Source organism: Sciurus carolinensis, chromosome 3, assembly GCF_902686445.1.
Source record: "Sciurus carolinensis chromosome 3, mSciCar1.2, whole genome shotgun sequence".
Classification (NCBI taxonomy): domain Eukaryota; kingdom Metazoa; phylum Chordata; class Mammalia; order Rodentia; family Sciuridae; genus Sciurus; species Sciurus carolinensis.
The window spans coordinates 156,259,322-156,286,015 of record NC_062215.1 but is presented as its reverse complement, the minus strand read 5'-3'; the positions used below and the strand labels follow the sequence as shown (position 1 = coordinate 156,286,015).

General features: G+C 36.9%; 1 protein-coding gene across 23 annotated transcripts in view; it reads right to left on the bottom strand.

The window, feature by feature from the left end:
- Positions 1 to 26,694, bottom strand: part of Map2 (microtubule associated protein 2) — a 282,044-nt gene that overhangs the window by 26,793 nt on the left and 228,557 nt on the right. For 5 of the 23 annotated variants that reach the window (XM_047543465.1, XM_047543470.1, XM_047543471.1 and 2 more), the window contains 7 exons: positions 24,278 to 24,391; positions 22,306 to 22,383; positions 12,149 to 12,385; positions 6,664 to 10,368; positions 6,007 to 6,213; positions 5,697 to 5,831; positions 2,828 to 2,889 (listed from right to left, as the gene is read on the bottom strand). In XM_047543465.1, the coding sequence (XP_047399421.1) occupies positions 2,828 to 2,889; positions 5,697 to 5,831; positions 6,007 to 6,213; positions 6,664 to 10,368; positions 12,149 to 12,385; positions 22,306 to 22,383; positions 24,278 to 24,391 (4,538 nt within the window). The remainder of the gene's footprint in view (positions 1 to 2,827; positions 2,890 to 5,696; positions 5,832 to 6,006; positions 6,214 to 6,663; positions 10,369 to 12,148; positions 12,386 to 22,305; positions 22,384 to 24,277; positions 24,392 to 26,694) is intronic. The other 18 variants (XM_047543485.1, XM_047543486.1, XM_047543487.1 and 15 more) reach the window with 9 other exon arrangements.

Genomic DNA, 26,694 nt, shown 5'->3' with positions numbered 1-26,694 from the left:
TTACATTCAAGAATTTGAGTATACGTTTAAGGACTGGTAATGAAAAATATTATTTTAAAGATTGAGAAAATTTGTTTTCAGTTATCTATACTGACTTCATCAGAAAAACCGTTGGAGTTCATATGTAACGAGCTCATTTTATGAGTAAAACACAAATTGGGGACCAACTTCTAGTAGAGAATTAGTAAGATTTTTTATGTATAGAAGTCACTCTGTAAAGCGATAAATTCTAAAAAGGAAAGGTAGCATTGAAGAAATGCCTCACAAAACCCACAAGGCTTAATATACAGCTGTAGATAGTCCCTGGGGAGTCTGCAGGTTAAAGTGGGTTGGATGAGTGACTTTTGGAGACAGTGATGTTGGCAGGCCACATGTCTCCTGAGACACTTTTAAAGTACAGACAAGAATGACAAAACCAGGGAGATTATTATCTTCAAATAATTAATTTAACTCAGCTGTTACAAAAATAGCAGAGGAAGCTGCGATTTTTAAGTTTTAACCTCCACAGCTACTTCAACAGAGACATAAGCATGCACAGATTGCACAAATCACTTCTTTACAGACCGAGTACCCTGAGTGGGAAGTGTAATTGGGTCTACAAAAGTCATTCTCTTTGATTGATCCTACCCACAAAAGACTGCGTTTCAAAAATGTGATCCAGGGAAGGAGGAGGAAGTAGTTGAATTGCCTCTAATTAAGAAAGGCAAATAAGAGTGTTAGTTATTGCCACCACCAACAGCAAACCAAATGAAATAAAACATTATTGGACCAAGTTCATAATAAAGAGCAATTTAAAATTCAGAATTGTTTTGATAAATCAGAGATAAATTAAATTGAAGTTAATCTTGAGGTTTTAAGAGGATGAAGTAATAGGTGGGAAAAAAGAGGCTGATGAATGAGAAAAAAATTAAAATAACGGATTTATCTATCTTCTTCAGAAAGATGAAGTGGACATTCACAAGGGAAAAAAGATTAGTTTTATGTCAGATAATGTATATAGTTTCTGTCCCAAGCATAAGTATATACATCCTTATCCTGGTGAGTTATTTGAAGACTAAAGGATTTGAAAGTTTTCTAAAAGTTGTCCAAACAATGCCATTGACAATTTTTTTCCTAAAGGAGAAAAACTAGACTTGTGTTCTATATCTGCTTCTGACAGTGTCAGTTTTTAAATAATAATGAAAATAATAACTAACAATTTATTATTTATTGAATGAACAGTATGTTCTAGGCACTCTACTGTGTATTGCTTTATAAAATTACTATATTTAATTTCCACAACTAAATTATGATATAGAATTTTTATCACTCCCTTTATTTTTAAAAAATTAGGGCATTGAAAGAAAAACAATATAGAGATAATAAATATTCTAGATTTGAACATGACAACTCACTAGTTCTCTGTCAGATACAGCAGGTAAAGAGATACAAATCTTGAAACCACATTGTGCTCAAAATAAGGAGGCCCAATATTTGACAAAGCAATAAATGCGTTCTCTTAGCTTTCCATACATTCAGGAATATTTTGAAAACACTTATATAAACATCGAATATTTTCTTTCAGCAAAGACCTTTTTTCAAGAAGATTATCAAAAATTTTGGCATTATTGGAAATTAAGCACTATTTTTCACAATAAATAAAAAATAGAAGTCTAAAATCTTCTTAGGTTTTAGAAGGTTAAACTAAGAATTATGGTTTAAATATCACATGATTGTGGAGACTCAGAACGTTGGGATAAGTTACTAAGTAACATCAATCAAATTATTGTGTTGTAATAACACAACATTACAATATTATTACAATATTATTTTGGGGTTTCATTAGTAGCCCTTAATTTGTTTTTTCTTCCAGTCATAAAGGAGCAAAAATATTTCATGTTGATTTGGTGTTTGATATAAGGTTAAAAATCTATAACCAAAAATTCTAAAAGAAAAAATAGAAAAGATTTTGAAAAGTGAAGAAATTAAACATCATAAATAGAACCACAGTAAAAAATAATATATTTATATTCATATTTAGCAAATAAAGAACACTATAACATTGGCCATATGAAGCAAAACTTTAAATATGACATTTGTCATTTCACTGGTCAGGAAATTATTCTAAGAAAATGCATTCATAAACTTATCCAAAAAGATAATATGGCAATATTTTAAAAACTAACAATATAAAATTAGTTTGAATGTCAAATAATAGGAAATTGGTTAAGGATATCATTGTAAATAAATAAAATTCAATGTTATATAGTCATTAAAATGATTATAGGCATGCAGGAAATTATTTTTTCTGTTTAATTTAAAAATTGATATACTATGTTTCTCTTTTTGTTATTAAATCTATAAATGTGCAGATAAAATAAAGATTTTACATCAAAATGGGAAGAACTGTAGTTATTTTTAGATAAGGGAATTATGACCAACTTGTACTTCCTTTTGCTCACCAATAGTATTTCATTTGCTCTTATTTCTTATTTCATAATAAAAGCAATGAAAATATTATAAAATCCAATTAACTAGAATGATTCAGTTTGATTCTATAAAAAGTAAATGAATTGTTCTTCCCCTTTTCTGCCAAACATTGTGCTGCTTTATATGTTTTATCTTAGTGATAAAGAAGCAGCCCAGTTGGATTCTCACCAATTATCACACATATCATTCTGGAGGACATTAATACTTGCCTGGATAATCCTGAGAATCATTCTGGATGAGCAAACAGTATAAAATGGCATTTAATAGTAAATGTCTAAGTCTTAATAATATTCAAGAAATAGCAGCTAATACCAAAAGAACTTCAAATGAAGAACAAGGAAAAACTGAAGTTACTCACAGAGACCTTGTCCTTCGCCTGTTTGAACACACTGGGAGCCTGAGTTGATTCACCACTGGCAGCTGTTGAAAGGACAAAGCACAAACAACCCCAAACTTAGTGGCTAAAAGTCACGAAAATGCATTTTTCAATACCTTTTGGATATTCTATTGTGTCAACAGACCAATGCAAAGCAAAATTTTGTTTTGAGGCTCAAATTCAGTAACAGAAATAAACCTGAATAACAATATCATAGCATGTGGTTCCAATTAGAGTGTGTGCTAAATTTACACATCCCAGTGTCTACCAAAGCATAGGTCAGCACCAAAGCATAGATCATTTTCTATGGGTTAACCATGTACCTTTGAATCAGTACTATATGAGGACAGATTCTTGGGACTACAAGTAACAGAACAGCAATGTGAATGCTGCAGAATTTAAGGAAAAGAAAGATGATTGGCTTCTAGGGTTGGTCAATAAGGTTGCCTAAGCTATGTGAAGCTCTAATACCAAAATAACACTGCCTCCAAACTGTCATGGTCATTCAGTCCCTTTCCCTCGGCACCCCTTCACTTCACAATATGAATGACATACTTGTTTGATATAAAAATACACCACATAAGAAGGGAAGAAAAATAGCTTGTCAAGAACAGAAAACATGAGAGGAATTTAAAGTTCGGTAAATGCAGAATATGTTCTACACATGCACTTCCTGTATGAAATCATTACCACATCTGTTACTGTTGTTTCTCTTGCTATGTTTGACACTTCTGGTTTCAATTTTGAACTCCATATCTTTAGCACATTTTCTGTTGATGACTTACCTGACTTAAATATCTCATGATTTAAGACAATTCTTTGTATTTTAGACAACCACCCATATTTGTAAGCTTTGCTCGAAAAATAAAATACTCAAGCTTGTGTGTTTACTTCCTCAATTTTCTTTATTAAGAGAGAAAACCTCAGGAAAAAAAAAAATTCTTATCTTCATAAACTCTTCAAATGAGTCCCAAAAAAGTTTCTTAAGCTATGTGAAGCTCTAAAACCAAAATAATAACTGCCTACAATGTGCTTTATGTATGTAGGCCTGGCTGGCAAGATTATTCACAGATTCTAGAGCTGATTTTAAAAAAAAATAGCAGCAGATAAAATGATGCCTCCTTATTGCTTCTATAGCATCTCAAATTCCTGTGACATGTCTGTATAGTTTGCTCCAAGTAGAAGACACTTATGTTTGATACATGCTTTCTGCCAGAGGGTTTTCATATTTGACAATAGGAAGCAAAGATCCTAATCAGTCCAAAGATCTTAAATTTCCTTTAAAAAATGAATTAAAAAGGCAATTCACTTTCATTTGTGGTAAGCTGAGAATCAATGACATGTAGACACTGTGAAAACATTTCATATTTCCTCTGGAATTCCCCAATCCTGATGACATCTTTAATCTTTTCAGATAGGATACAGGGTCTTTAAAATGTCAAATCCAAAGAATTCTCCTTGTCCAAGTATTTCTCTAACTGGAAGAAAAATTCCAAGTTTGATGAGGCTAAAAACCTGAGAAAGTACACTAAGTAAGATATAAGATAGAGATACCGTGTAAATTTCTAACTCGTAACTTATAGGCATTCCTTATCCTGAACATTTGTCAAGGTTTGTGGACATATATAAGTCTTTCCCTTTCAAATTCTGCCTGAGACACTTGTGCTTAAAGGAAAACACGATAAGAATCCTATGTGGAGAATACAAATACAAAATACTTAGAATTTTTAGTGGCTGACATAAAACCATTAATTATCTTGCTTTCTGTTTTCTCACACACTAATGCTGCTCCTAACCTTTCAAGTCATCTGAAGGTTTATACAGAAACATTTGTGATGCATAATGGAAAGGGAAATATTTCTTTCTGAACAAGTAATCTGATATTGTGCAAACTGTTGTCAATTAAGATTATCCTAGCATACTTATACATAGAAAGTAAATATTTTGCATTGAAACTGAGAAAAAAGTTTGCATTATAGATATTTGTATGGGTTTTTATTATGATTTTTAACATGTTTCATTCTGTTGTTCTACCACTTTTTAAAACTTAGTAAATGTGGATATTTGGAGAAGACAGAGATTAAACAAATGGAAAGCAAAATGAAAATAAACTTAAGTTTATTTCTAACTTAAGTTCCTCTTAAGACGGAAGGAGCAGTTCGGATAAACACATTTAAGAAAATCCCAATGACAAAATGACGACTAAGAGATATAGTACAGTAGATAGAAAGGCTTGCTAATTTTGGATAAAATCTAATGGGATTGCCAGACAATTTTGTTTTCTTTCTTCCTTTCTTTTTTTTTTTTTTTTTTTTTTGCATCTGAAGCAAAATAGTTTTGCAAACCACACATTTATCCCAGATTTGCTTTTAGTTTTCAGTGTCTAAATCAATGCATATTCTTGGTGGTTTTCAGTAAATTCATCAACATCAGTAACAGATTTGGCAGTAACAATGTAGAAAATAGGACAAATATTTATGGATTTAAGCATGAGGGAGATAAATAAGCAAAATAATGAGAATGCATACCACGGTTAAATTCATCGCCATCGTCTAACCAAACACACAGAATGAAAATAGGAATCCCCAGAACGTGACACTAGAGCACAATGCCAAGATACAATCACGCACTGTTATGTCTGAGCATGACAAAGAAACAGATGGTCATGACCTCTTCTGCAGGGAGGGAAAAAAAAGAATAATGATACAAGACACTTAATAGCAAAATTGTTCATGACTACTGAGATTCTTGGAAGAAAAACAAAATGAAGAAGCTGCTACAGTAATGAGATTAAAAAAAAAAAAAAAACATGTCTATGTTTGCCAGCCACATTGCAGAATTGAACAGTCACCTGTCGTTTTCCGCTTAACACAGGAGAGATGAGTTGGTCTAGTATATTTGATAGCAGGTTTTAAAATGAATTTCCTGGAGGGAGAGTGGGCCTGAACTTCTGTTTTTTTAGCAAGTTCAGCCTTCTTATAAACTGCTATGAATAAGAAAACACAGAAAGCATACCATCAGGAAAAAAAATTAACACTTGGAACGAAACCAAACGAAAATTTCATCAATAATCGATTACCACTGTTAAGGCAGTTTCTTCTATAAAATAGTAAAATGAAATACTTCAAACACATTTTTAAAGAAGTGATTGTTAAATGAACCTTTTTTCCTTCTCACTTCATCCCGGGAGACTGTGCTAGGTTCCTTTTTAGCTATTTTTCTTTCAGGAGTGGAAATTCTGCCTCTCCCAGTTTTAAAAGGCTTTTCTTTTCTATGTTTCTCGAGAGATGGTCTCCGAGCTTCCTTTTCAGCTTTCTCCTCTTTAGGAATAGTTTCTAACTGTTCTGTCATGATGCTTCTATCATCATCTGCGGATCAAAGCAAATCATGACAAAAACAACAACAACAGCGAGAACATTAGTAACAAATGGACAAGATCCTTTGCATATTTAACAAAGTGCAAATAAAGAGATAAAGGGACATTTAAGATGTTTAACGTGAAAAAAAATCCCATTAGGTTATCGAGATTCATTTGGGGGTACAAAATTAAAACAAGAGCTGGGTAAGGTGGTGCACACCTGTAATCCCAGTGACTCAGGAGGCTGAGGCAGGAGGATCGAGAGTTCAAAGTCAGCCTCAGCAACTTAGTGAGGCACTTAGCAACTCAGTGAGACCCTGTCTCTAATAACATATTAAAAAAAAAAAAAAGGCTGGGGATGTGGCTCAGTGGTTGAGCACCCCTGGGTTTAACCCCCAGTACCAAAAAGAAAAAACAAAAACAAAAACAAAACAAAACAAAACAAAAACAAAAAGCACACCTTGAGTATCCACCCAGAGGCTGTCAGCATCCATAATGGAGTCGTCAATGGTGGTCTCGTCTTTGTAATCGTCATAGGTTTCTGTCTTATACTCTGAGAGTCCTATTTCTTCTCTCTCTGGGGAAGCGGGAGCCTCCGGGGAGCCATCCTTGGGTTCTGCCTGGGCTTCAGCTGCCACTTCTATTTCCAGCTCTTCTTCATCATGAGGGGATGGTCTCCTTTCCATCTCAGGCTGTTCTAGGGCTGCAAAACGTACACTGTGGGACCCCGACTCCCCTTCATCGGTTGTGGTTTGCACTACAGTGATGAAGTCATCCTCAATGGTCACCACGGACTCAATCACTCCTTTATGTTCCTCCCGGACACCCGAGACACCCAGGTCGGTGATCTGGAGGGTGTCTGAGCGGAAGAGCAGTTTATCATATTCTCCCCGGGCTTCTATCTCTTCTTCCTCACTCTGAGCCTCTGCTGGTTCAGACACAACCGCTGCTTCAAGCAGTTGTTCAGCAACATCGGAGGGTGTGACTGATATATCGGGGGTGTCTTTGCTGTCCTCCTTTGGCAGCTGAATAAATTCCATCTGGACCTCAGCTCTCTCATCTGCGGCTATGTCAGCCTCTTCAACAGCAGGGGGGCAGGGTATTTCCACGGACAATTTGATGGCAACTTCATCTTGAATTAGAGATGATTCTGGAGATGTTTCCTTCTTGCCTTCATCTGGTTTCAAGGACTCCATTGTGAGACTTTCATGCTCCCCACTAGACTCATAGGATTCCTCTTTGTCTACAGCTTCCTGGTGCACCAAGTCAGGCTTGGCCACCTTCTCTTTGACTTCTGTTTCATTAACTTTGGTAACTTCTTTCACATGGCCAGCCTCAATACCCATGAATGCATCTACCTCCTGCGGTACTTTGGATGAAGGGGCCAGCTCCTGTGCAGCCTCCAGTTTTAGCTCTGTTGTCTTTCCAGCATCGACTTTCAGCCCTGCAGCCATCTGTCCAAAGTCACTGATTTTAATATCAGATTGGCCCTGGTCAGCTTTCTTTGCAGTGAATTCAAGTCCTTGTTCAGCCTTTTTGGATGATTCTACCTCGGCTACCTCTGGCACTGAACTAAGACCTTTCTCCTCTTTCTCAGATGATGCGTCTTTTGATATTGGCAGTTCTTGGGTGGAAGCTTGCTCGTGGGTTACCCCTAATCCAGATGTCTCCACTTTACCACCAGCCTCTTCTGTTTCCTTGGCATCATCTTTTGAATCGATGTGCTCTTCACTCTTTTCTAATACTGTATCCAGCTTATCATTAGCTTTCCTTTCCTGGTCAAACTCTCTACCCAGTCCTGATTTGTCACCGGAAGTAGGTGGGGATGCTTCCTTCTCAGCGCTGAACTCATCTTTGACTCTTCCAGCAGCTGCCAGTTTTACTTCAATCAACGAAAGGTCTGTGGCCAAATCTCTTCGAACTTTATCATCAGTCCCTTCGTAAAAAGAACCGCTCTCTCCTGACAAATTTTCACTGTCTTGAACAGGGGATGGGAGTGGGACTGTGTATTTATTGAACACACAGTAGCCCAGGTCTTCAAGCTGACTGTCTGTTTTCACAATGACATGGTTTTCATCAGTTACGGATGGCAGGCCAGTACTGCTCTCCTCCACCACAGTCTCTGATGGGACTGATTTTCTCCTGGCAACCTCAGCATCTGTACTCACAGAAGCTAATCTTGACCTTGTGCCTGCCAGATCTAGCATTTCAGGCAGATCAGGGGCCATGACAGTACCATTTTTGTAATAATCTTTGGCTAGGAAAGGCGATTCACAGGATGTCTCAACTTGAGTAGTTCCCTCTCCAGTAGTTTTTTCTTCCTGTACCTTTTCTTCTTCATCTTTGCTTTCCGTTGGGAAGGAAGGGGCTTTCTCCATTGCAGGTGTGGTAGCTGGAAGATAATCATCCCCTTCATCCATGCTTCCACTTGTGTTGGTCAGAATATCAGAAGCCAGAGGAGAAAGATCATGTCCCCGACCAAAGTTGAATCCAAGGGCTATGGAATCCAGGCAAGACATGGGCAAATTGATTGACATGCTTCTTTGTTCTATTGCAGACCTACCACCAAGTCCTAAACTTCTGCTAAGAGTCAAATCGTCTTTATTCTTGCTGTGGAGGTCTCTTTTCTCCCCATACACTTTTGGATCAATAGTGAACATTCTTTCTTGGGGAGAACTCGGTTCTTCAGGTAAATCAGATGGACAACTCTGGGCAAGAGTGCTATACCCAGCTTCCTGTGCTGGAGCACTGGGCTGGGATTCTTTTTCTGCTTGAAATCCTTTGTCACCATTTTGATGCATGGGAGACACAGTATCAGTAGACTCACGGGCGCTTTCTCTTGTGTCACTCAATTCATAATAATCACTACCCAGTTGAATGCTTTTTGTCACTTCCTCTTTCAAGGCAGATGTTTCAAAGTACTTGGACATTCCTGATTTATCTTCATAAAATGGCATGCCAACCTCTGCTGATGTTGCAACCTCAACTTCTTCAACCTTATGATCTTTGTCAGCAACTTTCTCCTCAAAAAGTTCCTGGGCTGCACTCTTCTCACTCAGTGCAACTGGTTCTGGCATGACTTTTTCCAAGGTCTTAGAGGTCATGGTGGAATCTGTAACTGCAGGGAAGGAGTCATCTTTCAGCACATCTATGGAATGCTCATGGTCCTTCTGTTCTTCTTTTGAGAAAGTTGGCTCTATGGAGGTCTGAATTACATCTGTTTCTCCATCTCTCGATTTTAAGGGTTCACTCTCTTTTGGTACAGCTTCTTTGTCAGAAACGGTTGTTGTATCTTCATGCTTTGGCTGAGGTTCCTTTTCAGAAAGTGTAGGTTCCTGTCCAATGGGGGTGGAAGTCTCCTCTTTCTCTTGTTTTATGCCCTCCTCTTCTTCCCCCCAAATTTTCTCCATGACAGATCCTTCCACAACTGGAATGTGAACATCTCTGGGTAAGGGAATTGCTTCTGAGGCTGGTGTTTCTGCCATTTTGTCAGGTGTATCCTTATGTGGCTCTTCAACTTTAGAAATATCTTTGGCAGTAGTGGGGCCACTGGTTTCTTGTAGAGATTTTTTGTCATCTGGTTGTAAGAGGACAGGGGCAAAGGGTGTTGCTTGTGTTACTATTTCATTCTTCATGACATCTACAGGAAGAGTGAAACTTCCCACTTGGAAGGGACTTGGCATGGGAGAATCAAACTGCTTCCCCTCCCATCTCGGGATGTCCTCAAATACATCTTTCTCTCTCATGGGTGTCAGGGGGCCAGGAGATATTGGAGCAGCTAAACCCCACTCATCCTTTTTTGTTTCCATTGGCATTTCGATGAACCAGTCTTTTTGCTCTTTTGGAGCTGGAGGCTCGGCAGGGAGGCCAATGCCAGGCACTACGAGGCTTGGTTCTGCCTTCTGTTTCATGTCTTCGAGACTGTCACCAAGAGGGTGCCCAAACAGAGCGGCAGGTGCCTCATCTCCCTCTGTTCCTTGCATGTCCTTTTTCTCAGAGGAAATTTTAGTTGTCTCTGGCTCAGGAACTAAGGCAGCATGTTGAAGGTCTTCACCAGGCTTACTTTGTGTCTTTGACTCCTTTTCCTTTTGGTCCGAAGGTTCGGCTGTAGAGGGAGTCAATGCCTGCTGATCTGGGAACTCCATCTTCGAGGCTGTAAGTAAATCTGAAGTAATCGGGTTGATTTTTAAACAAATAATAGGCAAGGGCTTTCAGGCAGTAAGCTTAAAATTATACTCTGAAATGCCAAATGAATGGTAGGGCAAAAGAAAAAAAACTAGAGAACATGCAAGCATGCCACCTGTTCAAAAATCAACATGAAAATGTCCAGACTGAGATTTGTGTGTACTGCAACTAAAATGGACTCTTGTTGTAAAGTGATGCACACAGAATTATAAGAAGGGTTTACTTCAGATTACTCACTTGTCCTTTGTTTATCTGGTATCTCCTAGACATTATGTAATGTGTCCTATAACAGAAAATTCATGTGCCTTCCATAGATAAAAATTATAGATTACTGCATATTGAGTAAGTAGCTGATGTTAACATATAAAAGAGTATATATGAAGGACTAAATATGGATAAGGGTTGGTTTCTACAGAAATTTTTCATAGGTTTCCTCATTGGAAAGTGAATTGGCAGGCCTTAAGTCAAGAAAGTCAAGTAATCCATAATGATATAATATAATGATATTAATATATAATATTAATGATATTAATATTTCAGATAACTTGATCAATGAATGCCAAGAGACATTTGATTTTGGAGACATTAAGCAGTTCCTGGCATAACTTTCAGAAGTCATCTGAGGTCTAATTTCAGGAATATAAGCAAATATTTGCTGTCAATTTATATGATATGACCTAAAAGTTGACAAGTCAGTTTTGGCCACATATTCATAATTTTTAGTACTTAATCATTACTTAGTTTATATGGTAGGTATAAGAAAATCTAAATTATACCAATATTGGGAAGTCAGATGAGTAAAAACAAGTTTTCAATAGAGTCAACTATTAAAATACCTTTTCTCACTATGGTCAGGACCTCAATTCCTGGGACATGATCAATGGGTAAAAAATTGAACAGTATTGACTTTAGAGATTATTTTCACAGAAAATAAGTGACACATTCTTATTTTTATTTTTTTGCCAATCCAAAAGGCTTCAAATTCCACTGAGTTTTAAGAGTAAAGGTACTTCTCTGTGATAATTGGAGCTAAGTGTAGTTCTCTGGAAAAGATTTGGGGAAAAAAAATCACAAAATTCAACCATCTCTTGAGGAACAAGTGTATCAATCATTACTTTATGTACTTGTATGTCTTGTAATAAAAGAAAATTGTGTGAACTTGTAATAAAATGTTAGATGGATGAAAACTCAAGAAGAATGGGGGTGATCAAAGGAGCTGACTGCCATGGAGAGAAAATGACATGAAAAGCATCAAGAGGAGCTCTTAAGGAAACCAAACCAGTATTCGTTGAAGCACAAAAAATATATAGCACTTTGCAGCTGCAAACAAAAGCGATTGTACCACTGAAGCTTCTATGTGCCAAAACCCAACTCTACGATTTGAAAGAAAAGCATATGAATTGCTGCCCAAAAATAAAAAAACAAAAAACAAAAATATACATGTATTAGCAATGTGACTGGCAAACACTTGAGATGAAGAGGGAGGGTAACTCAGAAGCTCACACAGCATCGTCAGCCTGCGGCAAAGCGTATTGTATCATGGCAAAGGACAACCAGGAATCTGCGGCAGCAGGGGAGAACCATGCTGCCACACAGCACCTGTGCAAGCCACACTCTGCTCATGAAGCCTGCAACAGCGGTCTCCAGATCATGAGAAGACCCAGCGATGAAACAGCAAATAGCGTTGGAAAGGCGTCAGGTTGGTAAGAGCTGGCGAGATCATTTGTAACCAAACACATGCAAATCCCGGGAAAACACACCTTCCTTGGCAGAGGAAGGGGTTTTTACTTCTGGAGACACCTCCATGACCTCTTTTACACTTTTCTCATGCAGGGCCCCTGTGAGGGCACTCTCTTCTGGAACTATCTGGGCCTCCGCACTAGACTCCACTTGGGCCTCACTGAGGCCCTGGGGTTGGTCTGAGGACTTAGCAGCCCCACTCTCTTTCTCAGGAGGTTTCTCTTCCTCAGCCATAGGACCCTCTAGTGTTTCTTCTTCTTGGGAATGAAAAAAATGTTGACATCATGACCACAGAACAACACATGAAAGGACAGAAATACTGTTCAAGGACACTTTCAGCTCCATTGGATGACTCCACCAGGCACTTGGGTATGTTTTCTTTTGCCATTTGGATGAGCAAATCGAGAGTTGAATGCAACATACTTTATGAACTGGTTGGGAAATTATGATGTGTCAACTGCTAATAGTGATGCCTTTTAAAGTCTCATTAAAAGGCTATCTGTTTTAAAATTTGAGAGCTGAAAGCGTTTTGTTGATTGATTACCCTTTAGTGGAAATGACAGTAAGTTGCACTCATGTGGAAAGCTTGCTGGAAAGAAGAGATGGTGCTGCCAGGTAACAGATGGTTATGAAAAGACAGATGTATTGATGTACTGAAGAAAAGCCTTTAAATTTGTTAGACATGTTCTGTTTTCTCCAATGCAGGAAGCCCCTACATCCTGATTGGGTTGTTTAAAATGTGCAAGCTTTGCTTACAAGTCTTGGGAAAGAGAAAGGCCTGCCAACAGCCAATCAATTACCTTAATAGTTTCATCACAAAGTCCATCAAAATTATTTAAAATATAATATATTTAGTATTTCCATCACAAAAGTCTACTAAGTCAATTATGTTATCCTCACTGAATTATATGGTGCCTGAGAAAATGAAAAATTTCAAGAAGCAAAGTTGAAAGACAAGGTCAAGATAAAATATAAATCATACTATTTATAAAATTCTTCCTCCGGTACACAATTATTATATTGTTTAACCCCTAGAAATATCAATAATATAGTTCACATGTAGCTTTCTTTGACACTAAGAAGGAAAATGTGCATATTAGGGATAAAATCTTATTTCTACAATTCAAAACAAAATCACCAAGGAAAGATAATTGAGTAACAACCAAATTGACAAAATATCGCCCCAAAAGATGTATACTCCACAGAAAAACATCAGTCTTTAAAATGTAAAAAAAAAACTTAATGGAGGTTATGGATGATTGGGCTCATTTATTTTTCATCTATACTTCAAATGCCAATAAAAATAAATACATCTTACTTTAACCCATAAGGAATTACAGGGGAATATATAGGCTGTTTTACAGTTCTGCAAATAGGAGACACTTATGAAATTTCCATGAAACAACTGTACATTGTTTAAATGCCCCTGAAGGAAAGACTACAGATGGAAAGGAAAGAATTTTTCTTTTTAAAGAAATATTAACAACCTGGTGGGCAGGGACAACTAGTTCATCCATCTCTTCACATTAAGCACTCATACAAATCCATTTTTATAATTTAATTTTGTTAGTAACACTGAAAAAAATTCCAAATCTAACATTTCTAAGGAGACTTTCATAATGCACATATTTTGATTACAGTTAAAAGAATTTTAATGCAGCTGCTTTATTAATGGTGCCCCTTATTAGCTAAAGTCTAATCAAGTTAGTTAAAAAGTTTTCAAATCCATGTAACTATTTAGTATTCCATTTTCTCATTTTGTATAAATTATTTTTATCTCCACTGCATCAATTCCTTATTCAAAAACTCCCATATTTTTCTTAATTGTTTTAAGTTCACACTGTTAGATGAGCTTAGTCTCAATGTGGGTTCTATCTCTTTATCAGAAATCTGAGCCATTGGAGGGCTTTGTTGTCAAAAGGATCCTTGCAGAAACTTATTTTCATGAATGTAGTTGGTGAGCTGTGATCTTATCCCTCATTGCCCTGGAACTATCCGTCCTTATGTTAAATATTGTCCTACAGGGAAATAAACTCTTCTATGCCTAAGCAAGTTATTTTCACATTTGAAAATAACCTCTTCACCCAAGCAAAAATATTTTTAGCTGCACTTTCTTTTTCTTTACCAAACTACTACTTAGAATGAGACAATATGCAGCTGCCATCTACTTATTTTATCTTAACACAGCCAATTATACACTAGGGTCTCCCAGCTTTATTTGGTTGGAAGGACAAAAGCTTTAAATCATTTCTTTCATTTTAGCCTAGCTTTATTGAGGCAAGATTTAGTCACCTGGGAAAGCCTGGGTAGTTCCTGCAGATGATTAAGTAGGAAATAAATTTATTCCACAACATTTATTAAGCTCTAAACAGATTCTTCAATCTCTCTCTTTTAAGAGTGATCGTATTAACCAAGTGCTAAAAAGGTGGCTAATTCTATTTAAGTTTGGTTCTAATAATATTATGAACCCAAGGACAAAAAAATAATATTCAGGGTCAACTCTGGTTTGGGTAAAATGTTCTTTCCCAACTGACGTATTTGCAAGGAGCAGAAAGGAGTCATGCTTTGACCTTTTTTTATTTTTTTGGTCTCTTTGTATGTCTGTCTTTCTCTCTATATCTCAGAAGTAATGATATAGGAAAGGAAATGTCACTGAAATTTAGTAGCCACTGAATTTATAGTATCTTTTAAGCAATTTTGACATTGATCTGTGGAGAAAGCATAGTAGAAATATGCTGCAACTGCAGCAACAGCAGTTGGTGAGCTGTGATCTTATCCTTCATTGCCCTGGAACTATCGGTCCTTATGTTAAATATTGTCCTACAGGGAAATAAACTCTTCTATGCCTAAGCAAGTTATGTTGCTGCAAAGTAGAAATATGTGTACATTCCTCTCAAACGAGGTTTAAGTAAGCCTTCTTTTACGTAAATTTTGAGGTATTTGGTTGGATATAATTGATATAGGGACTTCACTTTTATTTGGAAAAAACAGGCTCCTGCCCCACCAACCCCCACATGAAGGCACACAGAACATCATGGGCATGGTCAAAGCGGCAGGCAGGGGAGGAGGAGCAAAAGGGGACCATGCTTGGTTCACCTTTCTCCTGGCCTAAGTGGGCCTCTGCACTCTGCGCTGTGACTCTGGGGAGTGCACTAGAGGTAGTCCATTCTGAGCTGAACAAAGGATGCTCATAGTACTCCTCATCGGAATTGTAAGGGTCATCATCAGGCACAGACACCGAGATGGAGGGGGCTAGGAGTCTACGCCTCTCCCCGCTGGTGGCAGGTTCCTGGCTGGGGAACCTGTGTAGAGGACCCACTTGATCCTCAGCCCCTTCATCTACAAACAGACACACAGGAAGAAACTGCAGGGAGAACTGGACAAGACAGACACAAGATCAGACAGACAAGACAAACACGTCCACAAGGACACAAAGGGTCAGGGGAGCAGCACAGCAGATGGAGGGCCGTTAGCAAAACCAAGCTGATGGAGGATGGCCGACGGAGAATGTCGCATGCTTCAGTAGCGGCTGAATTTAAACTATCCTCTAAGCAATTCTGTCATTGATCTAAGTGAATCAAAAAGCATTGATACCCCTGCTGCAAAGTAGAAATTATCTGTACATTCCTCTCAAACAAGTGAGAATAACCAAGTAAATGGAATAGAAACAAAGCATTACAAAACAAGTGCATTCATTGAAGAAAATTCCTTTAGAAGATTCATTCTTATTCTTCTATCACTATATTTATAAGTTAAAAAAGAAAAACCAGTTGTTAGGCTCTCATGCATGAATGGCTATGGGAGAAACAGTCCCTGTTTGAAGCACAACTTTATCTAGGAGGTACAAATAGTTAGCATGGTGGTTCATTTAATTCAGAATGATTTCGACCAGAAAGTATTTTTAAATTTTAATTCTGTTAAGAAAAACCTATGAAGCATTATTCCTCTTCCTGCCATGATAAGGAGGAAGTCAGCACAGTTTTTTGTTGGATGCTAAGGCTGATGGTGTACCCAGGAGTATCATTTTAAACACTGGTTCTCAACTGCCTGGCTGGAGAAGTACAGTACATTGTTTTAAGAGTCTCCCCAATATTATAAACTTGTCTTCTCATGTTTTGCTTCTACTTTGAAAGCTTAATTCAGATACGATTAATTGAGTATTTCTAGAGTTGGCTTCAGATTCATCAAGACTCCATTTCACACAGTTTCATTTGTACCACTGGCTTTGGTTATTTCTGTTTCAAATCTCTTACTGCATATTTCTAACTGAAATGCTAAGGAACCATTCTCATTTCTGTTCTTTCCTTTGCTTGGCTCAGAAATTTGCATTATTTAAGTAATTTCCCTAAATTCACAATTATAGATCAGTTAGCTTAGCATCTGGACTCTCATATAATTCAGTGAGCTTTAAGGACCATGAGAGTGAACACTATTTGGTTTCTGATATGGTGCAGACATCATAACTCAGGCTTATGTGGCAGGTTACCAAGTTTTGCTAATCATTATTTATATATATCTAGAAATAATTTTAAAATTTCATAACTCTCAGGAGTAAGGATAAAGTCTTTCTTATCTATCTATATTGTTTTTATTTCAACCAGAACTTAAGCAGGCAGAGTTAGAGCATTAATTTGCAAGTGCACTGTATTTTTAGGACAGTAACTTATTTTCAGCAATCAAGTGCTGACAACTGGAAATAAAATAAGTCTGAAATCATAAGGATACTAAAATAACACTGTGGAGAGAATACTTTTAATCTTTTGAGCATATTATTTACTGATTGTTCCATGGGAGTTGTTTCTGGATGGATGCTTAGAACTTTCTCAACCACGAAACTTATATCACGGGATAGCATAAGCCTAAAATAATGTTTGGTATTCTTAGTTCAACTCAGCACGACTTCTCAACTGAGCTGATAATTGCCCAAGAGTTAGTCTTCCGCGCTGACTGAATCATAGCCCTAGGCTTGTCACACATCCCAGCCATTCATATTTCCCCCAGCAAGACCCTGAGACTATAACACCCCATTCCCTATGTATGCAAAATTGGCTTCTAAAATTTCCAATATGTTCAAAAGATTGTACGGATCGTCAACAAGTGAAAATAGGATATTTATCTCTTCTTTTCAACGTTTATTTTCTGGGAAGTAGAGCAGAGAGTTGGTAGTCAGACACAATTCTCATTTGGATGCTTTAACCTTTGGAAGATTCTAACCTTCTTTTTCTTGTTGCCGCTGCTCTTTTTCTAAGTGCCAGAATGTAAGAACAGCCCAGAGGCTTGCTTCAGATCTGTAACCTCTCAAAGACGCAGTATTTTCTAATCAAAGAACAACAGAAACATCAACAGAAACTTTAAGGGTTCCAGTGGAAAAAGTCTTCTCTGTAGTATTTGTCTGGCTTTAAGCCAAGACAACTTCAAAAAGGAGAGTCTGGCAAAGCCTAGTACTCTCTTGGAATTGTGCTTTATGTACTTCATGTTTCTGTTTAGGATCTGTGAATGAAGTTCATCTACAATACAAGCTCCAGTTATAAGCCAGAGAAGCTATACTTAGAGGTTAGCTAAGTCCCAACCTCACACTTGGTTCCAATGAGAATGAGAGAAAACATTAGCTTCTCATTTGTTTCAGAACCGTGCATTGCAGGTGCATTGGGATCACACCCACTGTGGTACATAATTATAAATAAAAGGAATATTTAGTTGGCTAGTAGTTTTAGAAAAAGGACATCAGTATAGGTGCTTGTAACAAAGAACTCACATTTGAAGATAATTTACTTCCATAGTCCCAGAACAAGAAACTTGACAAGAGCCAGCTTTAGTGATACAGTGAAAATGTGAGTTGCAGGATTAAGATTTAGTTCTGAATTCTGAATAAACTTTTTATCCAGACATAAGCCATCACATCCTTGGCAAAAAGTGAAAATGAATATAATTTCTCTGTGGGTTGCTGGAAGGATTAAATAAGAAGATACTTGTGAAAGTGCCAAGCACAGTATTTGACTCCATACATGTTAGCATCCATGTCTTCAATGCACTTGGTCAGGTTTCCAAGTAATTCTGCTCTTTCCCTTCACTTGACATATCAAAGTTGGAGTTGAGAAATTTGTGAAAAACTGAATTCATTTCATATTAGGTAGTTTTGCTATTTAAGGTAACAATTGAATATATGCATCCTTTTCCTCTAAGTAGGCAAGCTTTGGGTCATCTGTTTTTGCCACAAAATATTCTATTTCATTTAATAATGTGACATAAAAAAGAACAGGGTGACTTGTTGAACCCTTCTCTTTTTACATAGTCCTTTTAAATAATTATAATCTTCAAAAATGAAGGTTACCTGGTTTCAGTGGAGGAATACACTTCCCCTAGTTTGCTTTCGTTCAATCTTTTTTAAAGCATTTGAAATTTATGTTGGGTTAAAGTAAAGTTTGCCAAGGCCCTAAACCAAGCCTTGGTTTGTCAGCTCCCTTTGATACAAATGAGAAGTTCCTTTTGCAAGGACTGTACCTCGCAGGGCACCAGTGACTCTGATCTTTGCTTGTTGTGCATCATAGCTTCTGCCCCACAGGGCACGGCTAGAGACAGCTGGCCCCACTGATGTGGTTCTCTACCATCTCTAAGCTCTTTCCATTCCGCCAGCTTTTGAATGGGGACTCCTCACTTTGCTGACTGTTTCCCCTGCCTCAGAATGATATGGAGGGAAACTGCTTTCAGATTAGCAATTACGATGTCACCACATCTGTGACAACAGGAAAACACTACCCTACAACTCTGGAGCAAACCTAAGAGGGCAGAAGGATTCCCAGTCTGTTTTTAGAGCATTCCACTGTACTTGCATGAACTTCCAAGTTCTAACAGCTCTGTCCAAAGGACAGCTGTTAGGGTTAGGCCAAAAAGAAAAAGGAGATTAATTTGAAAACATTACAGCTAGTATAGTATTGGATAACTGTACCATGGTTTCCTTTCTAAGTGTGCTATTTATTGAATTTTTTCATCAAAATTCCTTGTAAATAATTTGCAGGATAAGATATATTCCTGGAAGTATTAATATTACATTAATTATAATTAATGAGTATTTATAAATGATGGTAATTAACATCTTAAATTATTTTCAGTGGAGCCTTTCATGTTTCCCCTTTGGGAAAGAACAGTTTTAAAAATGTTTGCTAATTAATAAAAAGTTAGTGTATCCCCCCAAATCACTGAATTAATTTAGTCCAAGAGCTCTCTTCCATTTGTGTAAAAGGATTGGACTGTAATAGTGATTGTAACCTTAAAGTTGCTTTGAGGATGCATCAAGGAGGGAAAATAACCCCCTGGATAGAGCAAAGAAGCCCACCTACTCCCTTTCCAGCACACCTGCTATTAGATGCTAATGAAAACAGTGTTGCATCATTATAAACTGGTTGGATTGAAAAACAGAACAGTTCAATTCTGTCTTGTGTCTGCTTGTTAATTAATTTTTCTAACAAAACTAAACTAAAAAAACCCACCTAATATTTATTGTATATAATTTAAGTGTGGTTTAAAATAAGAGGCAGTATTTTGATGATCTAGACTATCTCTTTCAAATTCATCTGATTTTTCAATTAAAAAGAGGAATTTATGAATTTTTTTCAGATAACTCAAAATGTTTACCCATTTGAAAATAAATCATTACACTATCATATAGTTTAATGTCCTTTTTAAAAAAAATTAACAACACAAGTAAGGTTTGAAAATATTTCTGAATTACTTTCAATGGGAAGTAAGTTGGCATCGTCCCTGGATATTCTGGAAACCACCTGAGGAAGTTGTTCTGAAATGTAAGGGAAGAGTTACTCTGGAAAGCTGACTCTACGTAACCAAAGCATGAAAGTGATTCCATATTTCAGTTATTCATATTTATATTATGTTCATGATGCTATCCTCCAGAAAGCAGGCTGGGTGAATTCCCAGACCAACAGAAGACCCTACCGTCTCTTCTGCTCTAACTCCCAGAAAGAAAAAAAAAAATGTCAATAAACTTGAGATCAAGCAGACTTTGGAGTAGGCCAGTTCTGTCAACATCATATCCCTTTCTGGGTTAAGAGGACTGTCTGGCCCTTGAATGGCTTTAAGTAGCTCAGAAGCATTTTCAGTGACCTGAGAGAAGAACACTGTCATGTAAGGCTGCCTACTGCACTGGGAGTGGAATCCAGGCCCCAGACCCCCTGCTGGCCTCTGCTTATTCTCTCTCCTTCACTCCTCTGCCTCTACCTGCTAGCCAAGAGTCCCTTCGGAGAACACTGCACCTTCCTGCCCACCTGAGTGCTCTTGTGCATTCTGGTTCCTCTGCCCCAAATCCCCTTTCTTCCATTTTTGCTTGGCCAGTACATCCTCATATTTCTGGCTTCTAATTCTTAACCATCCCACACCATCCAATAAAATCAGGTTCTCCTTGATGTTCTATCTTAAAGTTCCCTGGTTTTATTTTTTCTGGTGCTGATTCAATTTTCAAATTACTTGTAAGTTTATTTACTGGATTTCTGTTCTCCACTATACAAGGTGCTCCTTAAAAGCAGGGATCGCATCTGTTTTGCTCACTAACATATACCCAGAATTTGAAGAGTTCCTAAAAAATTGTAGATACTCAACAAAAATGGAGGACCCTACTTCCTTTTCTGAATAAACATAAAGCCAAAAAGAATCTTTCGAAAAAATTAATCACATTTTTTAAGGGAATAAACTAATAATTGGTGGCTGTTATACAATGATTATAGTACCTAAATGTTTTTTTTTTAATCCCCTTAGAATAAGTTAGTTTGTTTAACATTATTTAGAGCATTAAATTTGGAAAAAACAATAAAAGTCCTCAATTCAAGAGAGAGAAATTTTGCTAAAAAAGGTTTAGGTTGCCGGGTGCAGTGGCAACACCTGTAATCCCAGCAATTTGGGAGACTGAGGCTGGAGGATCACAGATCTGAGACCAGACTCAGCAACTTAGTGAGACTCTGTCCCAAAATAAAAAATAAAAAAGGACTTGGGGATGTAGCTCAGTGGTAAATTACCCCTGGGTTCAATCCCTGGTAAGAAAAAAAGAAAAAAGAAAAAATAGTTTAGCTTAATAAATTTAGTTTAATAAATCTGTGACAAAATAAATCATATTGGAGTTAAAAATACGTAGGTCAGCAATTTAGATATTTATATTTAGGTAATCAAAGAATATTTTAAAGAACCTGATAATAAATTATAGAAAGTCTTCTGTGATCAATGTTATTCAGTTTTTAAAATAGTAAATTGGTCTCTGAAGTGACAACAAGAACAAAGAAAAAAATAAAAGGAAAAGTAAATAAATAAAATGGAAGAGTTTTAAAACTCTGCTTTTAGTATATGAAAACTAAAAACAAGCCATTATTGTTTCTCTGACTTAGATCAGTTAACTTGTGTATCATTCCAAGAGTCACCGAAGGCGGAGGAGAGCTTCAGCTCGATTTTTGTTTCAATATAATTTAGTGTAGTGCCTTTCATCTCAGATTCTGAACAGCTCTTCTTCAAAGGCATCCCTCTTTTTATCAATGACAACTGAAAAGCGGAAGCGGCACTCCATGCCAAGTAAGTCCTAAATATATTCATGGACAATAACAGGTCTCAGCAGGAAAGGAGTTGTGGTCTCAGTTTCCAGTTCAGTGCTCTCAGGATCAGATCCATTCACTAAGTTCTTCACTTATTCATTAATATTTATTGAAAGTGTGCTATGCGTCAGGCCCTGGGGAAGATCTTGGTAACGTGGTGAGCAAAACAGACAGTTCCTGACACGTCCAGAGAAAGTGCTGATTTCATCCACAAATGTGATTCCACTATAATGGCAATTACATTTATTTTTATTTTTGCTCAATCCCTTATAAAATGAGGTTGTATCTTCTCCTTCAAAAACACTACATGAAGTAGACTGGTTCTCTATAGCTTTCTAGCAACTTAAATACAAAGTTATCGTTTCCTTTACCAGGAGATTTTTCTTTTTTTATATACCATATTCTTCTACTTTTGATTTTGTATAGGTAAGGGATTATGTACTTATTTCAGGATTTATTCCTTCTTGATTGTTTGCAACAAACTCCAAGAATGGGTCGTATTTTAACCAACACTGGAGCCTGTGTATTATGCAGTGAGGTTCAGTATTTATCCTTTTTGAGAAGACAGAACCTGTGAGGTCAAGGCTTACCTTCCTCCACGGCGACTGTCTGTTCTGAGGCTGGCGATGGGGGCGGAGAAGGGGGCAGATTAGCTGTCTCTTCAGCTGCTACAGACCAAACAATGAAGAAATGAGACACAATAATTAATCTTATCAGGCCAGTAGTTGTGTAGGCAATTCTTCCATCTGTGAAAAGGCCTCTCTATGGAATGCAAGGAGAGATTCAGTAGGAATCTGAGTAACTTATTCTTAGGCCCGTTACCTGATTCAGGTATTTTTGACAACCTAAAAAGTAAGATTAGCATTTCATATTTTTCAAAAAAAATCATTTCATCTTCTCCATAAAAAATGGATTAGAGATGAATGCTAAAATTATATTGTTAATCTCCTTAATATGTGTCTACTTATTCAATTAGTAATATATTTCATTTTGACTGGTATACCATACAAAAACACACACAGGCAGGCCTTTTAGTTTGGATTAGGCTATTCCAACTGAAAAATATTTGAATGCTTGTTATTCAACTGCTTGATCCGGAAACAAATGTTTCCTTGATCGTTTATGCTAGCTGACATCATTAAATAGCATTCTGCCCACTGAGTCTAAAGTCAAAACCCATCTTTTCTGTGTTTTCTCAGAAAAGAAAATGAAGCTGTCATAACCAGAATGACCTTTGGGAGAAACCAAGCACTAGTGGAAGCAAGTGGCCTTCTAGCCTTGGCCTTACGTGTGAAAGGCAGAAAAGTTCTGTAAGATGTCACGCACAGTCAACTCTAAGGTTTGGTTCTCAGGATACTTACCTTCTTCATGACACTTCTATAAAGGTAAGGAATTTCAAAAGAAAATATTTCTCACTTAAGGTCAGCAGTTAAAGACATTTTTAAATTATATGAATTACAGTTTCAAAAAGCAGTTGGTAGAGGCAGCTTTGGGATGACAGGTGACTTTTTCAGTTCCTTGACCCTGTGGGTTTTGCATTGCATATTTTAAGATTTTAAATTTTTAACAAATTGAGTTTTCTTTCATTTCAAAGAATAGAAATGAACACTAGATTGGAGAACAATGTTTTAGATTAAATAATTTTTCCTCTCTGTTTTAAGGGAAAAATGGTCCTTCAAAATAAAAATACTCAGTATTAAAAAATACTGAATATATTCTAAATTATTATTCTGGAAAAGAAAATTATTTTTATGGCTTACTTTTTAATAGATGATACAGCATGCATTAAAAATCAAATGTTAAGGATAGATTAGACTATTATATAGGAAAATGGATGTGTGCAAATTTTAGTCCTTAAAAGCTATACCTTTCTATAGATCAGGTATATGTACCTGTGAAACAAGTACGCTGAGCCTAAAAGTGTCCTTTCTAACATCTTGACATGGACCCATACCTGTCTCTGTCTCTTATTTTAGTGGGGGCAGGAAGGCTTTGGCTGAGTATTCTCAGCAAGGAAGCACTGCATTACCTGTCTGGCACTGGAGGCCATTTGATTTGTGGCCAAGGGAGAGGGCAGTGCTAGCTTGGTATCCTGAGAGGAGCCAACTGTTCACATCTGATGCAAAGTCACCGATGATTCCAATGAAACTCTGACTTAAGAGTTTTCGTAGCCAGTTCAGGGAGACCAAAACAAGACTATAATATAGATAATCACTCACTGAAACCCGTAAAGGAAAACAATCATCTCCATTTCAAGTTTTAGTACATGTTCCCTATGTGTGGGGTGTTTCACAATCCTCTAATGGTTTAGAAAATACAAAATTGAAGGCCACTTAGGGAAACATCTAACTATAAGTTTATCATCATAGAAATTACTAAAATTCCACAAAGAACCTGTTGAGGAGGGTGCAAATAGGTTCTAGTGCATCTCCGTGGAGGGGCCGGATGGAAGTCACAGGGAAGGATGATGTATAGGATATAACCTATCCTTGGAACATGAGGATGTTTTGCTGTGATAGGGCAGGAAGACCCAGCCCCTGCTTGAGGCTCTTCCTCATTTACCTAAAGGCAGAGCTGCAGGTTGATCTTTGTGCTGAGCTTCTTTCTCTTGTTCGCCTTTCAGGACTGCTACAGCCTCCGCCGTGACTACTTGAACTATTCTTGCAGACACCTCCTCTGTAATAAGCAGTAACAAAAGAAAATATCATCATGAGAAGTCCAAAAGAGGTAGCAGAGAGGAAAATTAACCAAACGGCACAGTGGATTAAAAATCTCATTTTTGCTGTCTTCTCTCCTAAAAAGTATAGTATGATTTTTAGTATATACTCTCACAGACCAAAGAAGATGATAAAGAAAAGAAGTTGTCATCTAGGATCTAAGCAAAATGAACACAGAACTAAAGGGAAATAATTACTTAATTTATACGCCAATTTAATTTTAAAACAACATTTATATAAATGGAAACAATTTAATTTCTTTGTACATAATAAACTCAGAAAGAGAGAGACAAAGGGATCTATTTTGGATTTAATTTAAAATATGTTTTATAGTTTTCTTACACTATTCTAGAAAATATCATTAAAATCAATTTCTGTGCTCTTTTGCAGAAATATCATGATTTAAAACCTGAAGAAGATGCCTCAAAATGTGTATTTGTGATTACAAGGTCCAATGTAAACAAGATAAATTATGAGAAATTGAGAGGTAATATTTAAATGAAATACATAGCAATGAAATATTGGAAAGTCTGTTTCTAAATAAATACTACTTTTCTAGGTAGAAGATGCTTTAAAGATCTTTGAGGTCATATGATATATACTCACAATCACAATAGTTTCATTTAAAAACAAGGGCTATCATTAAAATGATTAGCCTGTGAGATGCTAAGTAACTAGTTTGGGGCCTGAAATGGTTCCAACTGGAACATATCATGTTAACTTTACATAACCTAGTTAGAAAAAGAAGATTAAGGAAATAATGTTCTTTATTATATCACCAACTAAAAATGAAAGTTTTTTTTGAGATTAAAAATACATCTAGATTAGGCAGGTGTGGTGGTGCATGTCTGTAATCCCAGCAACTCAGAGGCTGAGGCAAGAGGATCTCAAGTTCAAAGCCAGCCTAAGCAACTTAGTGAGGCCCTAAGCAACGTAGCAAGACCCTGTCTCAAAATTAAAAAGGGCTGAGGATGTGACTCAGAAGTTAAGTGCCTCTGGGTTCGATCCCTGGTACTAAAAAAAAAAAAAAAAAAAAAAAAAAAAAAAAAAAAAAAATCCATAGAATTTAACTTTTTAACTTTTTGCCATCTCTATATAAAAGTGAAGAAATAAACTCATTTTATAGCCCTAGTAGAAACAGGTTGTAAAAAATAAGGGTGTGGTAGATTTGTTCTCATAATTTTGATCATGAAATTATAATATATTCTTCACTGAAATTTTATTAAGCTTCATGATCCAAATTTGCATATTTATAAGCAGGTTTGGGGAGATCTGCCTGTTTTTAACTGGATGACTCATTTAGATGCCACCCACTCTGGAGAGACTTCCTCACCCCACCTAGGATGAAAGAGTATAGTGAACCCAGACTTTGGGGGTCAGCAATCTGGATAAATGGAATTTATCTGAATTTTAAAAGTCAGATTACAGGATTGACTACATTTTCCTTTATATATTTAACTTTCTGATTTTTACTAGCCACTTCACTGTGCATATTTCTTAAGGGATGCACTGTAAGTAAACACTTTTATTTGGAATGCATAGCAGTAACAGTAAAAGAAGTGATATTTAAAAAAAAAAATTATAGCACTATGTGCCAAACACTCTGCTAAGTTGTTTGCCCTTTTCATTTTAATGAATTATTTACTCTTCTTGTTCCCATTTTATAGATGAGGAAACTGGATGAAGGAAGAATTGAGAAGGTAAACATTATTATTCTATTCGCATTTGTGTTCAGTTTTGGTGTTTGAACTGAAGTTTTTGCAGTCACTTCAAGCAAATCCATGGCGTTAACAGTCACCAAAGCATCGTTAGGAAGTTTGACTGCTATGCTGTGTGTGAGGGGGGAAGTGGGGGAGAGCAAGGACTGTGTGTTGTCCTGAGGCCAGGTGGAGGTTTCCACGAATACTGCCTGAAAGGACAGGCTCCTGAAGTGACATTTTCAATGGGAAATAACATATAAAAAGGGCTACAGAAAATCAAATTCATTTTAAAAACAGATTTTAGATTTCTAAATTAATAATATTACAAAAAGAATTACTGTGGGTTTTGAGAACTGTTAGAAGTGATGCAAGCACAGCAGAAGTCGGGAGATCGGAGAAGCCTCATGTCTTCTGCATCATTCCACTTATGCAAACCTTAGGGTTTTTGCACTTACGTTTCCACTTATGCAAACCTTAGGTTTTTTCCTTTGTTTTTGGTGGGGTAGGAGGCTGATTCTTTTCCTTCCTTCCTCCCTCCTTTCCTCCCTCCCTTCCTCTCTCT